The 14,782-nt window shown below is 42.3% G+C and overlaps 1 protein-coding gene across 2 annotated transcripts in view; it reads left to right on the top strand.

Moving 5' to 3' along the window:
• The window catches only part of elavl4 (ELAV like neuron-specific RNA binding protein 4), a 74,377-nt gene that overhangs the window by 25,128 nt on the left and 34,467 nt on the right, over positions 1 to 14,782 (top strand). For both annotated transcript variants that reach the window (XM_051376364.1, XM_051376363.1), the window contains exons 3-4: positions 4,334 to 4,420; positions 8,449 to 8,695. In XM_051376364.1, the coding sequence (XP_051232324.1) occupies positions 4,334 to 4,420; positions 8,449 to 8,695 (334 nt within the window). The remainder of the gene's footprint in view (positions 1 to 4,333; positions 4,421 to 8,448; positions 8,696 to 14,782) is intronic.

The following is a 14,782-nucleotide window of genomic DNA, read 5'->3' as shown; positions in this document are numbered from 1 at the left end:
GAGAAATAGGGGTCAGGGGCATTGAGCGAGGGACTGTTCCTGGCACATGAGTGAAACTAGGGGAACTGTGATGAGGACCTAAGAGGCCAGGCTAGGGCGAGGGCTGAGGGACAGGGACTTGGGCTGACAGGCAAGGCCAGGCCTTCAATTCCAAGGCCCAGTCCCCATGCTCCAGGCTTCAGCCAAACAGCTAGGCAGGTGTCCAGCTGATCTGACACCCCCACAGGGGAGGAACTGCAGAGCACCAGTCACTGGAGCTGCACAAATTGAAGTGTCATCTCCAAAGTCAAGATGCTCACCAATTTTCTGCATGCGTTGGTGCAGAGTTGGGATTCAGCCAGTGGACAAATGGCTCCAGTTCCGCCTACAGTTTGGCTGAGCAAAGGAGACTGTGGTGTGTGTGTGTGTGTGCGTGTGTATTTTGCTTGTGTGGTGTGTGTGAGAGAGACAAAGTGACTGTATGTATGGAGCACTGCAGGTCTTCATTTGTTGTCCTTGAATGATGTTCTATCTTTTGACTGACCACAATGAAGCATGAATTTCTGCGAAAAATAATTAAGCCAAGTAAATCTGAATAGATTAGAAGAAATTACGTCACTTCTGTGAACATTTAAATTCAAGATGTTCCTTTGTTGTGCCAGACTCTTTAGCCTTCACCAGGTGAAACTGAACAATACATCAGATATGTAACAATTAAAAATAAGAATATTCCTCATTTTACAATTGCCTGTGAAATATAAATCTTGAGATTATTATATAGATCCTGTCTGACATACCCCTCCGCAATAGGCCAAATCCTGTCATCTCCTGACCTTTGACCTTACACAAGTATGTGCCGATTACCCAGGGGCTGTGAGGGAGTATTTGGGAAAGCTGCATCGATCTCACTGAGAGACTGAAACATCACAAAAGAGAAAGAAGAAAGGGGGAAAAAAAGTCAAGCCAAAGTTAAATGAAAAATTGCTTACATACACGTCTTGCACGCGCGGTCTGGAACATTTATTATTCTGAGTCACACAGAGAGAAAAGAGGTGGAGGAGGATAGAAGAAGAGAAGAATCCATTTGGTAAAGTAGATGCAGATCGATGAGACTGGAGGCAGGCAGGCCAGAGTGCAACAGAGGAGGGGTGTGTGTGTGTCGGTGAGTATCTGTGATGTGTCTGTCTGTATGTGTGTTTGTGTGTGTGTGTGTGTGTGTGCTTGCGTGCATGAGGCGTCCCAGATTACTTTCCCTGATTGATCCGGCCCAGCATCCGTCTGACCTGCAGGACATTTCAGAGCTCGGAAAGATGCTGCTGGAGGTGGAGAAATGGCGAGAGGGAGACGGCCAGGAAGAAAGGGAGAGGAGAGAGAAAAATAAAAATCAATAGCGCAGAGAGCATTACAGGGAACTTGACTGGCCGAGAAGCTGAGATAGTAAAGTCGTATTAATCTCTTTGTGTCTCAGTCAGTTTGATAGGAACTCCAATTCAGTATCACTAACTTCAATTCAGTATCACTTTGGGGGACTGAGAGGGAGTTTCAGTCTGACTTTAGCAGTATCAGGTGTGGCCGGAAGGGGACAAATTGTCAGTATATTTGGATGTGTTTATTTGTCTTAAAGTATAAGGTGATGTTTTCTGTCAGATTGTGCCATCCTATTTTCACCTTATAATAAGTAAATCATAAACAATTATCTGAAGCAAGACGATGAGGCGAGTCTAACAAGTCAGATGGTTGCATGCTGGCTCCATTTTGTAGCTGCCAGGCAGTGTGTCTATCAGTGAAGAGATCCTGCAGCATACTGTCTACTCCGCAGTCTCTACAGCCTCCATCTATCCCAGCCAAGTCAGGGTAAATTGATTGTCTAAGCTCTGTAAGGGAAGGGGGAGGGAAGCCTGCACCAGGCCAACAGTATAAAGTGGTGGTTTTATGGTGTAAAAGCTGCAGAGAAGTGACGAAGGTGAATAGGAAAGGAAAAGAAGACAAAAAGTCTTTGGTCATCTAAATTTTAGCTTGTGCCATAAGTGGCATAGGGCTGTGAAAAAGGAGACAAAGTGTGCAAAGTATGAAAGAAAGACCTGTAAACATTAATCCTTATACTGTAAATCCAAAAGAAAGCTGCTTGTGCCTTTGGTGTTTTCGACTGTTAGAGGAAAACAAATGTTTACTCGCCTTCCTTGCTGTAGGCGGTTAAAGGCTCGTCCTATTTGACTGCAGTACCCAGACACCATTGGCCAGGAGCCCAAGGAGACAGGAAGCACTTTTGTGGCATCAAATATTAATGGCGTTATAGAGTGTATTGATTATATAATAAGTTTTCCCAGCATCTGAGCACAGACTGAAATGTATTCCCTGAATAATTGAAAATGTATCCATGAGCGGTTTTTCATCTCAGTGGTTGGTGAATGTAATTGCATTGCACCCTTATTCCAGTGTTATTTGAGATTTTATCAGAAGACGCACATGTGTGTGTTCATGTGATAAAGCAAGGACAGCGAGGATATGAAGAAAGATGAAATTGTGTGTGTGCCGTGTGTGTGTGTGTGTGTTACGCCTGAGAGTGTGTTTGTTTTATCAAATGGTTGAGCATTGAATATTGAGCACTGAGTAATGTTTTGAAAATGGGATGCAGAGACTTAAACGCACTTCTGAGAAATGTAATATTCCTTTTCGCCGACATTATGCTCTCTTGCGCTATAAGTTGGCTGTTGAATTGGAGACTCATATACATCTGCTTGCTGCTTCTTACATTTTTATCACCACATTTGTACATGCTACAATAACACTGCACTGTCTGCTTGCTGCGACACACCATTCCCTTCAGCACTGACATAGTATGTAAAATGACGGCTGTGCAGAATGGGTGAAAAATGCTTTTGATGTTTCACCTCTGCCTAACATTTTCTTTTTTCAGGGTAGCTTTTCAACTTTACATTTAACAGCAACTTTACATTTATGAGTTGAATGTTGGTCCACTATACTGTATGTGGTGGCTGCAAACTGCAGCTAGTGTTGGCACCTTAGCCCCAGGTGTGTAGCTATCCCTGGCACTATCCACTCATGGGTCTTTCAGATGGTTATAAAATACACCTCACTGGCTTTGGCACACCTTTATGAGGTTGACCTTACACCGCTTAAAGCTTGAAATTGTTAACATAAAGTAGATTTGAAATTTAAACAATAAACCTAATGCTTCTAACCAATTTCTCCCAGTCAGATTTACAAAGTAGTAAAGTGTTTTTTATTTATTTTATTGGAATATTTTACACAAATATTATTCATCAGTAACCCTTTGGCCCTCACCAGACTAAAACAAAGGTGGCTCAGCTTGATATTTCTAAAGGATCATCCCCCAAAATATCTCAACCATTACCTGTCAGCTAGTAGAAACAATATTCCTTGTCCTCTTTTCTACCCTGACCTCTCTGCCCCTCTGTATCTTCTTTTTGCCTTTCAAGCTGACAGTTCACTCTCATTTAGACCTCCATTATGCATTCCTGCCTAAGTTTACAAGACACATTGACAACAGAACATGTACAGACTCTCTCTCTCCTCCCCCACCTCTGTCTCTCCCTTTCTTTGAAGTATTGGAAGTGTCTTCCCCATTATTCAGCCCTCGCCTTTTCTTCCTCCTCCCATCTGATCCCTCACTCCCTCTCTTCATCTCTCTGAAGGAGTAAATGAAGGCAGAGGTCATCCCTCCTCTCTTCCTCCTCTCCTGCTAAATTGGCTGCTTGTAGCATCCGTAGATAGCTGCAGGCATTTAAGCCCCCTGCTCTGGAGAGCTAGTGAACAGACTTCCTGCTCATTTGTGGCATTTCTGTCTCCTCAACTACAGGCTTGTTTACCCACAGAGAGCAAGAGGGAAACCCTCATTATAAACTCTGCCAAGGTCATTGCAGTCACCACACCAATCTGCCGGCGTCAACACACACATGCAGTTTTATTCAATCCGCTCAAATGATTGAAACAACTGAAGAAATAACACCTTAACCACCATTTCTATCTCAGCAATTTCATTTCCAGCATGAAGTAACATTTCTACAATTTGAATACAGTTTTACAAATCTTAATAATCACCCCAATTTATTTTTCCCCAAGGACAAATCACTCATCTCACTCAACCGGTCATACCAACCAAAAAAAAAAAAATTCCAAGCCACTTTGTTTTAGTTTGACTGGTGGAATGACTGTAAAAGGTGTAACTGTATTTTTCTAGTGAGCCGCCATTTTCCCCATCAACCCAAACCCCTCACTCCCCAAATCCCACCATAACCCTAACCCTGTAAAGTGAGTGTATGATGTTGACGGTGGGCTGTGCGTCCCTCCCTCCCTGTGCTCCGCTCCATAGGGGTCGACAGAGACACAGTGGCGTCAGGCAGAGCTCCCACAGCTCCAGGGCTGGGCAGAGAAGGGATTGCTGACACAGCCAAAGATGGTAAGGAGACTACTGCTGCCAAATGGATGGCCCAGCCATTTTACACACCCATGACGTAATATGATCTGATATTGTACTGTGTTTACATAAATACGCTCTGGTTGGTGATGCTGCTGACTGAGACAGTTGGAACTGGAGATTGATGGATGGGGCAATAGATGGAGGGCAGGAGGGAGGACCGGGGGTTGCAAGGGAAAAAGGCAGTTGTTCCGACATAAGTGAAAACCAATGTTCCTTCCTTTTATGTATTTTAGGAAGCCAGTAAATAATGTTGTTAATGTCAAATGTTTCAATATATGTGTATACATGATGGTTTAGCAATTATACAAAATCTATTACAAATCAATTGTGCTGTTTAGTCTTCATTAACACATGCTCTACTTCTTTGCAGACACATCAAGACTTACACTACAATAATGTTTTTTCCTCCCCTTTATGCTGTATTGAGCACTCTAACTCTAATTAATGCCCCCCACCATGCACTTTACCTTAAATAAACTGTAGATTCAGATAGATAGATTCAGACTTGTTTGAGTCTAACCAAATCGATGGTTGTCAGTTTTAAGAATGACCACCAGGTAACTTATAACAGTAACCATCTATTCTAACTTCTATCCAACACCATCTCACACATTTGTATCCTGTATTTCCAACAACTGCAGACTTGTTTACATGTATTACTTCAGCTAGAAGCCCAGTGCTTACCCTGCCTCCGACATGAGTAGAATTATAACTTGTGAGTAAAAGAAGTTGCATCTTGAGGCCGGGAGCTTGAGAGGGCCGTGTGTTGTAGCAAGTCAACAGGACATGCAGTGAGTTCTGTCGACAGCACTAGGCTCCACAGTGGGAGAGCAGGAGCAGCCAGAGTGTTCACAACCAACATGAAGTGGACTGCTGAGCAGCACAAATGCTGGTGGGCAGGGACAAGGAGAAGAATATAATTGGTCACTGGGACTCGGCAGGTCCCTGTTAATTAGAGGCAGCCATTTTGGTGTAAAAACTCCTCAGAAAGCGTCCCATGGAGTTGAAAGTCTCTCTGACAGAATGGAGCCCAGCAGGGAATGTAAACAGATTTAATAAGGCCCTCTCCAATCAACTCTGTTATGGCTAGATACTATTCTCTCCTTCCTCTCTGCTCTCTCTCTCTCTCTCTCTCTCTCTCTCTCTCTCTCTCTCTCTCTCTCTCTCTCTCTCTCTCCCCCTCTGTCTTTCTCGGTCTGTCTCTATATCTCTGTTGTGGTAGAGTGGTGAGTGAGTAGGAAAGGATACTGTCAAAAGAACAATTTGCATGCAGCTCTCATCTTGAGAGCTTTTAGACATCTCCCTGTCTGTTTGTTTTCTGCTGTGGGCTTGGGCCATTGTTCTCTCTCTCTGTATGTGTGTGTTTGTGTACGTGTGTGAATATGTGCTCTTCCACTCGCTGCAGAGTGTGAATGCAGAGAAGTGTGCACATGAATGCAAGAGTGTGTATGTGTTTGCTTGTGTGTGTGTATGTATGTTTAAAATGAGAAGATGGAAGCAGATCCCAGACTGACATTTTGTTGGTTCTGCTTCTAAATACTTAGAGGAAAAGAAAAATTCTAAATAATAAGATATAGGGCAGTTTTTAAAGGTCTTTCTTAAGCAAGAGAACATTTTGGAGGCTTCAGGCCATCTAAGCCCCTGTATGCCGTCCTATTACATTGTTGGTATAGTTATTTAGAGATAGATATATTCCCAGTACTTGGATAAAGACCAGAGGCTCTTCTAGCTGTCCTGAACTTCTCATTAACATGAACTACACACCACGTCATCCTTTTGACGGTGAACCAGCAGACAGTTTAGAACCCACTTAAATTCACTTTACTCACCAATTCAGTAATATAAATCTTATCCAAGCAATCTCACATTTACACATCACTTTTAATAAGTTCAACTTAAAATAATGGTTACTATTATGAATAAATAACACATTATTTTTTGATATTAGTATTGATGGTATTTGTTTCGTAACTAAAGAATTATTTGTTTGCCTGCTGTTTCATTTATCATCGTCTCAGCTTACCACTACACGGAGGAAGATAGATAAAAGAAAGGTGATTAAAGCCGAGAAGTACACGCATTGTAAATGTCTAAAATGGTTTTGAAAACTATTTCTGGACAAACTGGGAAATTTTTAAATTTCGCTTTGAGCTATATTATTAGAACACAGGTCCAGTCTTTTGATAATCCAGAAATAGAGTGAAATACGACTTGTGTGCCATTTCTCCCTTGCTAAAACCAGCCCTGCTTCCAAAGTGCAGCCTGTCTGCGTGTACTTAAGAATAGTTAAAAATAGACCGAGAGCTGAATGGTTGAACAGGGGAAAGGGAGAGATCTGAGTGATGACTTTAAAAATTTGATTGAATCAGATTAAAGAATATTTGCATCTTGATTTGGGTTTCAACATGTTAGATCATTACAGTGCTTGTGCAGCAATATGATGGGGACTTGAGTTTGTGTTCAAATGGACATGGACATACCATGGAACCAGAATCACTATTTGACACAGCACACACATATATGATACAGGGACACTTTGGGACACAACATTAAAAAAAAAAGATTTAAAAACAAACATTCTGTCAGCAGTCAGCTTACAGTCTTCTGGTCTGGCGAAGCATTTGTCAAGACAGTATGATGCTCTCTATACTTTTGTAACAATGCGTCCATCTTCTTTTTTCTGTTTTATCTTCCCACCATTTAGTGAGTAGATTTAGTTGTGTCTTCTCTTTCCATTTGCAAAGCACTGACACCCCCATCACACGCACACTCACACGTATACGCAACAAAAGCCATTAATTTGATCAAACAAATGTTTTTTATGCAAATGTATGAATAATTTCACTTCACACATGGCTTTTGTTGGAGAATAATGTTCGCTCAGAATAAGCATTTGTATTAAATATGTATCAGAGTGCTCTGGTAGAAAAGCAAAGTGCAACCCACCTCCCTCCTGCTCCAACTTTTGACTCTCACTCCTTCTCACCTTTTTTTTTTTTGCTGTATTCTCTCAAACTTACACCGAGCTCAGAGTTCCTTCTTGAACACTTTGATCGTGAGATGCTCTGCAAAACCAGATATGAAAACACAAACTTCTCTCTGTCACAGCAGCAGCATCAGCAGTCAGATAGCATGCTGAAGGGGCAGCCCCCCTCATTGCTGCCCCCTCCCACAGACCGCAGCAGCTTTCAGAAAATCATTCAGAGACGCCCCCATACTGTCTTATTTAGGTGTTTATCCTCTCTGTGTCTAGTGTTTGTTATATTTCTCAATGTTTAGAGATGTGGAATGTGTACAGTGTGTTCACTTTATGTTTAGTTTGTGATGCCATTTTAGGGTTTAACAATGTTTTGATGTTTCAATGTTGATGACGCATCGTAATACAGACTGACAGATTGTGATATAGAGGTAATTTGTTTTTCTCCAATTTGATACTTTGCTCATCCCTAAAGAGTACTTTTCAGCAATTTATTTATTATTACTTACTTCATCACATGATGCAAAATCCTGTAAATACAATATAACTTTAAAGCAGTCGTGCTCACTGATTTGCAGCATTATTGGCAATAATAGTAATTTCTCTCATCTCATTATATATTGTCATATTACCCAAACAATGTAAAAATGCATTGAGTAACCCTATTCCAAACTGAGAGAAACACCGTGATATTTGTTCTAGTTTATCATGCAAGAATTAATTGTATGGCAATTCTAAAATATAATGTATGTAAAAACCTTACTGGAAATAGGTCTTTAAAAGCCCCTTTCACCCAGACTGTTGATTTGACTTAATGCAACAAAAGTCATGCTTTTTAGAAAATTTGTTTTGCAAAAATAACCACTTTGTCAGGGTCTTGTATGCCAGTCTACATATTCAGTGTTCCAAATTGCTAAATACAGTACAGAAGCCTTTGCTAATGAATGCTGTCTCTCTCCTTCTTCCTCCCTGGCCTCTCTCTCTCTATGGTTCCCCTCCCTCTTTCCTCCTCCTCTTTGCCATGATCCAGATCATCAGTAACATGGAGGCTCCAGTGACAAATGGCCCCAGCGGAGGAGGCACCACAGCCAACGGGCCGACCACCAACAGCCGCGGCTGCCCTTCGCCCATGCAGACTGGCCCAACAAATGACGACAGCAAGACCAACCTCATTGTCAACTACCTGCCCCAGAACATGACCCAGGAGGAATTCCGCAGCCTGTTTGGTAGCATCGGGGAGATTGAGTCCTGCAAGCTGGTTCGCGACAAGATCACAGGTTTGTAAGATTTCTCAGCCCATACAGGAGCATGTATTTCACTGCAGTAAAAACATGAAAATCACCTAAAGTCAAGTCAAAAGGCTTTCAATGACGACATGACAGCAGGACTCAGTACCGAATTGCGTGGATACTACCGAGTATGGAAAAATGTCAAATACCAATTTTCAGTACCAACTAAGTAAAACTCATCAGCATCAGTATGCACAGGCAGCATGCAGCAGCTGTTAACGTTACATGTGGTTGAGTTGTGCAGGAGAAACACAGTTTATACAAAGAGATCCCCTTTTTTTACTGTGAGCTGCTTATCTACACAGACAACTAATAAACTTTGTTCTGCTTATTAACGAGCAAGTGTAGCTAACTTGTATTTGCTCTATGGTGAGTCCATTCCCCTCATCATCCACTGGGATGGAAACTGCGGCGCATCCTCTCCTCGTCAAAGTGGAGACAGAGAGTGTTTATGATGGCATGGTGTTGTTTACAGACCGACAGGTAAAAGGAGAGAAACACATGGTGACGGTGGATTGTTGTCAGACCCGTGGGAGCTGGTCTCTACCCCACAGACAGTATGAGGTCTCACTCGGCCATCATTTCCCAATACCATAAACATCCCCCACACACACATTCCCTTCTTTTACTTTGGGTTAGGCAAGACATATTGCTGCCATACTGTTTGTCATTAATGTTCCTTTGACAGTTATTTATAGTTTTTATATAGTCCAGCAATATACAGATATTCAATTTTAGTCCAGTTATCCAGGTTGAGTAAAAGCAGCTCCCAGGTATTTGAACAGCTTCCTCCTTTGAACTGAGTAATTGTACCATTATGTATAATGTTAAAATGAATTTTATTAAAAAATCGGTATTGGTACCTGTGTCAAAACATTTTGAATATTAACCAGCCCTAGTCACAAGTAGAACTGTGGAGAAATTAGGATATAATGTAGTGTACTTTGTGATGATTTGGTGGTCTCCAAAGGCAGTTCCTCAGAGGAAAGGAAAAAGCACAATGTGAGCTACTCTGCTGAGCTCCCTTAGAGCTGGAAGGGATTTAGATGCTTGCTTTCTATTCTGTCAATTTTAACTGGCCTGATCCTGGACTTCAGATTCACTACAGCATCCTGCTTTTAAAGTATAATACTGTAGTCTTAGGTGTTAATTCTTAGAAAACAAATACTTTAAGATTAAGTATAAGTATACATTTACTTTGTGTATTTATTCACCTGTCATTGTTTTTTTATTTTTTTATTTGCCTTTATAGTCCGATAACAGTAAATTAATAAGACAGACAGCTTACATTAGTGTTCACATACTGATAAAAGATCTAAGGTAGGTGTAGAAACGACAGCCTGGCCGTACGCTGTGTTGAATGTGAACACACATGTAGAAGTAGATATGAAATTAATAGTTACACAGGCCCACAGTCCAACATCATTCCAGGCAGTTCAAGCGGTTGAGAGTTGTTGCGCTGTCTTCCACAAGAAGAAATCCATCTCTGCCCTCTGTGTGTGTTCAAGCGCTGTGACTCAGCAATGCAGCGAAGTGCCACATGTTCTCCAGAGGTGTTTAAATTAAGCAGCACTTCGCGGCGCTAATCATGGCTGTAATCTGGGCGTAGTGGCTGTGTGGGTGGCCATACAGCAGATGGATCAGGGGGGGTTGGGGTTGGGGTGGTGCAGCTCTGTGATAATGCTCCATAATGGCTTTCATTTTAGATCCTACTTACTGACACTCTTCTCCTGATAATCTCATTAAAGAGCACCAGGCAGGCAGGCAGGCAGGCAGTCTAGATCACCAAGCCGTTCTCAGATAGCAGGCAAGGCAAGGAGAGTAAACACACACACACACACACACACACACACACACACACACACATATATATATACGTAAACATAATTAAAGAATTAGATTTCCTGTAATAGATTAAGTACGACCGAAAGGCCAATAGCAATGACAATTTTGACTGTAAACCAGAGATGGCCACTAGCCGAGCCATTCCTGCCTCCTTCTGTTCTCTTGTTCTTTGAAGCATATTCTGCAGCTCTACTCAACTCCTCTTTAGGACCATCTTCCTCTTCCTCTGTAATGGGCCACAAAATGGAGCCTGAGAGTCAGATACACCAGGATAATGGAGGATGGTGTGTACAAAAATAACACTGGGACACCACATGCTATCATCATCACCATCACCATGTTCTCTCTCTCCACCCGATTTTCGCCTCAAGTGTGATTTGCCAAGCAGCAGTGAGGAACCAAGCTAACAGCAGATATTTGGAGAGAGTTTAAAAAAATGAACAATTGCTGTAAACCTGCTCGGGAATGTGAGAGAGGAAAAAATGTTTGTTCGCTTACTTCTAAACAATTTAGGGTACTTCTCTGCTCTGCACTACAAGGTCTCTCTGATGACTTAGCATCAACGCAAAAGTTATAAATAAATCCAGCCCTCCCTCCATCTCCCCCTGTGGTGTATGCCTGTTTTGCTCTCCCATGGGTGCAATTTCCTCGTACAAACTTTTAGGCTAACAAAGCACAGATCCCCTCTTCTAGCAGGGAATGCCAAGAGGCTTTATACTCTCTAACAGTCATCCAAATCATTAACAGAGTAAGCCAGGTTTGTGAAAGGAAGGGGTAAAAAGAAGGATGGAGGGAATAGTAAAGAGAACAAATTTTTTTAGGCTAATATATACACCTGTACCCTTTCTCATCTGTCATTAATATCTGCACATTGATGTAAGACAGATTTTTATCCAGATTTCTGAGTTCATCAAGATTGAGAGAGGAAAAGATATTTTTTACAATTTTGAAATTCTAGTCAGAAACTTGAGGATGGTTAGAGTGTGCTGTAGCTACATATTATTCATATTGATGGGAATATTAAGGCCGTCGTATTGTATTATGCACTGTGAACAGTACGAGGAATATAGAACAAAGTTTAAGAATTAAAGTAAATTCACTGACTGAAAATTGTAAAATATGTATTTGGAGAATAGTATCAATATTTTATCATTACAAGATTGAAGTATTTCGCCAATGAATTCACTGATTCAAGCAGTCTTTTGGTGGAGTTCCATTTTGTATTATATAGTACTTTTGCATCGGCTTTACTATTTCAAATGCAGATAAATGCCCTCACTTTCAGAAGCAAGCATTCATCAGTATTTGCTTGCTTGCATCTCACGATATGTTTCCTATCAGTGTTTGTGGCTTGACCAACCTGTGAGTGTTTTCTGACAAGGTGCGAGCACATGAGCCTCTCAAAGGTAGGAGAGACAGACAGGTCCTCAGCGTCCTTTCAGCTTCCTGTGGACTTGCTCTTGTCAGCTCCAATGACGCCAGCATGGCATGAGGCTCAGGCGGGTGCGGGCAGGCGTAGACTCTCCAGCTCCGTCTGTCACCCTGACTGACTTCAGCTGGTAGAAAACCCACCTCTGGGTGTCTTTCTTGCTCCCCACACGCCTGCCTGCTTGCTTGCACAACTACCTCTGCCTGGTGCTCTCATAACACGGTAGGGACATGCAGGTTAATCTTTTATTTAAGGCTAGCTTACACGCACCTAGTTGCAGCCCACACATGCTTGCACATAAGCCCCAGGCCTCCACCTGTGAAGTTCCTGTCTGCCTGTGTACCTTAAGGACACCTTAAGCATTTCATTGTTTGAATTAAGTGTGTATACTGTAGTAGCTTTTATATTTGTCCTCCTGGATTTCAGGCAGAGAGAACGCTACATATACAAATGCTTTTGACAAGGGCATTATGGCTTTGAGACACTGTGCACTATAGATGGTTCTTCTTCCAGCACCCTCAGTTCATTCTTTTTTTTTTTTTTTTAAAGGAAGCAAAACATCTATTTAAGCTTAACATTGCCAGTGTGAAAGCTCACATCTTGAGCAATGGTGGAAGCAACCACTCCTTACTTACGGTAAGAAAGGGAAAATTAATGTGGACCTTGCAACATACTGAATCAGCACTCACAGTCATCTGCATATGCCCATGCACTCACATACACACACACACACACACACACACACACACACACACACACACACACACACACACACACACACACACACACACACAGAAATGGAATTGACTGATCCTTGTCAGAAAGTCGTTTTTTGGGCTAATTTTTCTGCATCGGCTGCATTTCTGCTTGAGAAATGAATGCATTTGTTTTCATAATGACACGAAGTAGAAGGAAATGGCTTTTTATGCTGGAACAATAATTGATTGCGTTGGGGGTTGTGGGGATTTTATATTTTTGATGGACAACCATTTTTTGGATTCTTGTGTTGCACCAATAATACAGTACGGTGGCCTTGCTCTGTATAGATAGATGGGATATTTTACATGCTCGTTGAGTAAACAGTTCACCATGTTTACCAGCTGCTATGTCTCTGCCCTGTTCTGGCTTCCTGCACTGCATTTTCCTCAGGTAGTCACAGCATTTGCTTATTTCCAGCTTTCAACAGCAAACTTTACTAACCTTTTATTCATGAACAGCATTTTTTTTCTGTTTGTGCAGATGAGATCATTCTTATCTCTATATCAAACAATGTAAAGACATCATCCCAAAGCACTCTGACTGAAGCCTTTTGTGCACACTACTCTAGTCACCTTCCATGTGTTGGTTTTATACATGGAATCTGGGGAGCTGATGCAAATCATAGTGACAATGTAGCAAGCCAAGCAGATGTTGGCTATGAAAAATAGATGGACTGTGATGTCAGCTGTGGAGTAGTTCAAGCTAGAGCACCTCTGACAGACAGCAGATTCAGTACCACGTGAAAGCCTGCTGCGAACCCAATTCTTACATAAGGACACGTATACCATATTCATAAATTGTAGGTGCAAAAAACATCCCAGGTTTACTGGATTTGGCTTGCTTTGCACGCACAAGCCTGTGGTTCTTGCAGCACACTTCCATTAGATTCATTGTCGTTCCATTTCTGTTATGGAACATCAAGTGCACCCACAAATATTGAAAACATAAAATATGCATCTAACCCTGATCTGCAAGGACAGGCGGGTGGAGCTTAGCTCTTGCACAAATTCTGTCAGTCTAAGACAGAGCAGATCAAATATTCACCATATAAACCTCAGTTTACCCACAGCTCTTTGTCGCTACTGAAATATAGATTGACAACACGCTCAGGAGCAAAGCTGATTGTCTTTGTACTTCAGATTGCAAGTCAAGCTATTTTTTCACATTATTCAAGAGCGATGGAGACAAAGCCTGTTATTATCTCCCTGTTTGATTGTACGATGAGACCCATTTACACCTTCCAAAACACCTAGACAACACAAATGCAATGTTATTCTCGGTGTTGACAAACTATACATACTTCTAAAATCTTTACCAAGGGAGATCTGGTGCAGTGTTTATATCTCACATACAGTGTGCGTTTATCGGAACCTGAAATGGGCTGAAGGCTGAAGATAGCTTGAACAAAGCTGACAGGGAAAGAGATGAAAAAAGGATTTGACATCTCCAAAGCCAGGTATTAAGAGAGCTGCCAGGCTCAGAAGTGCAGACACAAGCAGCCAGACACACATTAAAGTTTCAGAGTCCCAGGTCCAGAGAATGTCCTGTCTCTCTCCTCTTAACACCCCCCTTCAATTTCTTCCTTCCCCCCCCTCCTCTGCTTAGGACCCAGAGTTGGACGTCCTGAGAGCTTGCTTGGCTGCACTGCTCCTCTTGTGACCCTCACTTCAGACTGCCCCTGTCCCCTCTCATTCCATTCTGAGTGCCCTTTACATGGAACACAGAGGTTGTGACTGTCCCTTGTGCCGATCCAGAGGCCGAATGTGCCTCAGGGCTGGTTTTTTGCCCTTCGACCCTCCACTCTTGAGTGCACTGTACCTGGGCAGAACAACCAGACGGTCCCTTTGTCCCCAGCATGTGTGCTGCAGGGCTGTGGGAGGACGGCTGAGGGCTTGTGGACCCGCTCACTCTGTGCTGAGTCCAAGCAGGTGCAGCAGAGTAGGCTCCGCAATCCTGACGTAACAGGGTTATCCAAGACTTAAAGGGGCTTCTCTGTCTGTCAGCTTGCCTTCTATTTCTCAGCTGCACAGCCAGCCAACCAG

This window comes from Dicentrarchus labrax, unplaced genomic scaffold (assembly GCF_905237075.1).
Source record: "Dicentrarchus labrax unplaced genomic scaffold, dlabrax2021, whole genome shotgun sequence".
In the NCBI taxonomy this organism is placed as follows: domain Eukaryota; kingdom Metazoa; phylum Chordata; class Actinopteri; family Moronidae; genus Dicentrarchus; species Dicentrarchus labrax.
This window is presented reverse-complemented; position numbering and strand designations above follow the sequence as displayed.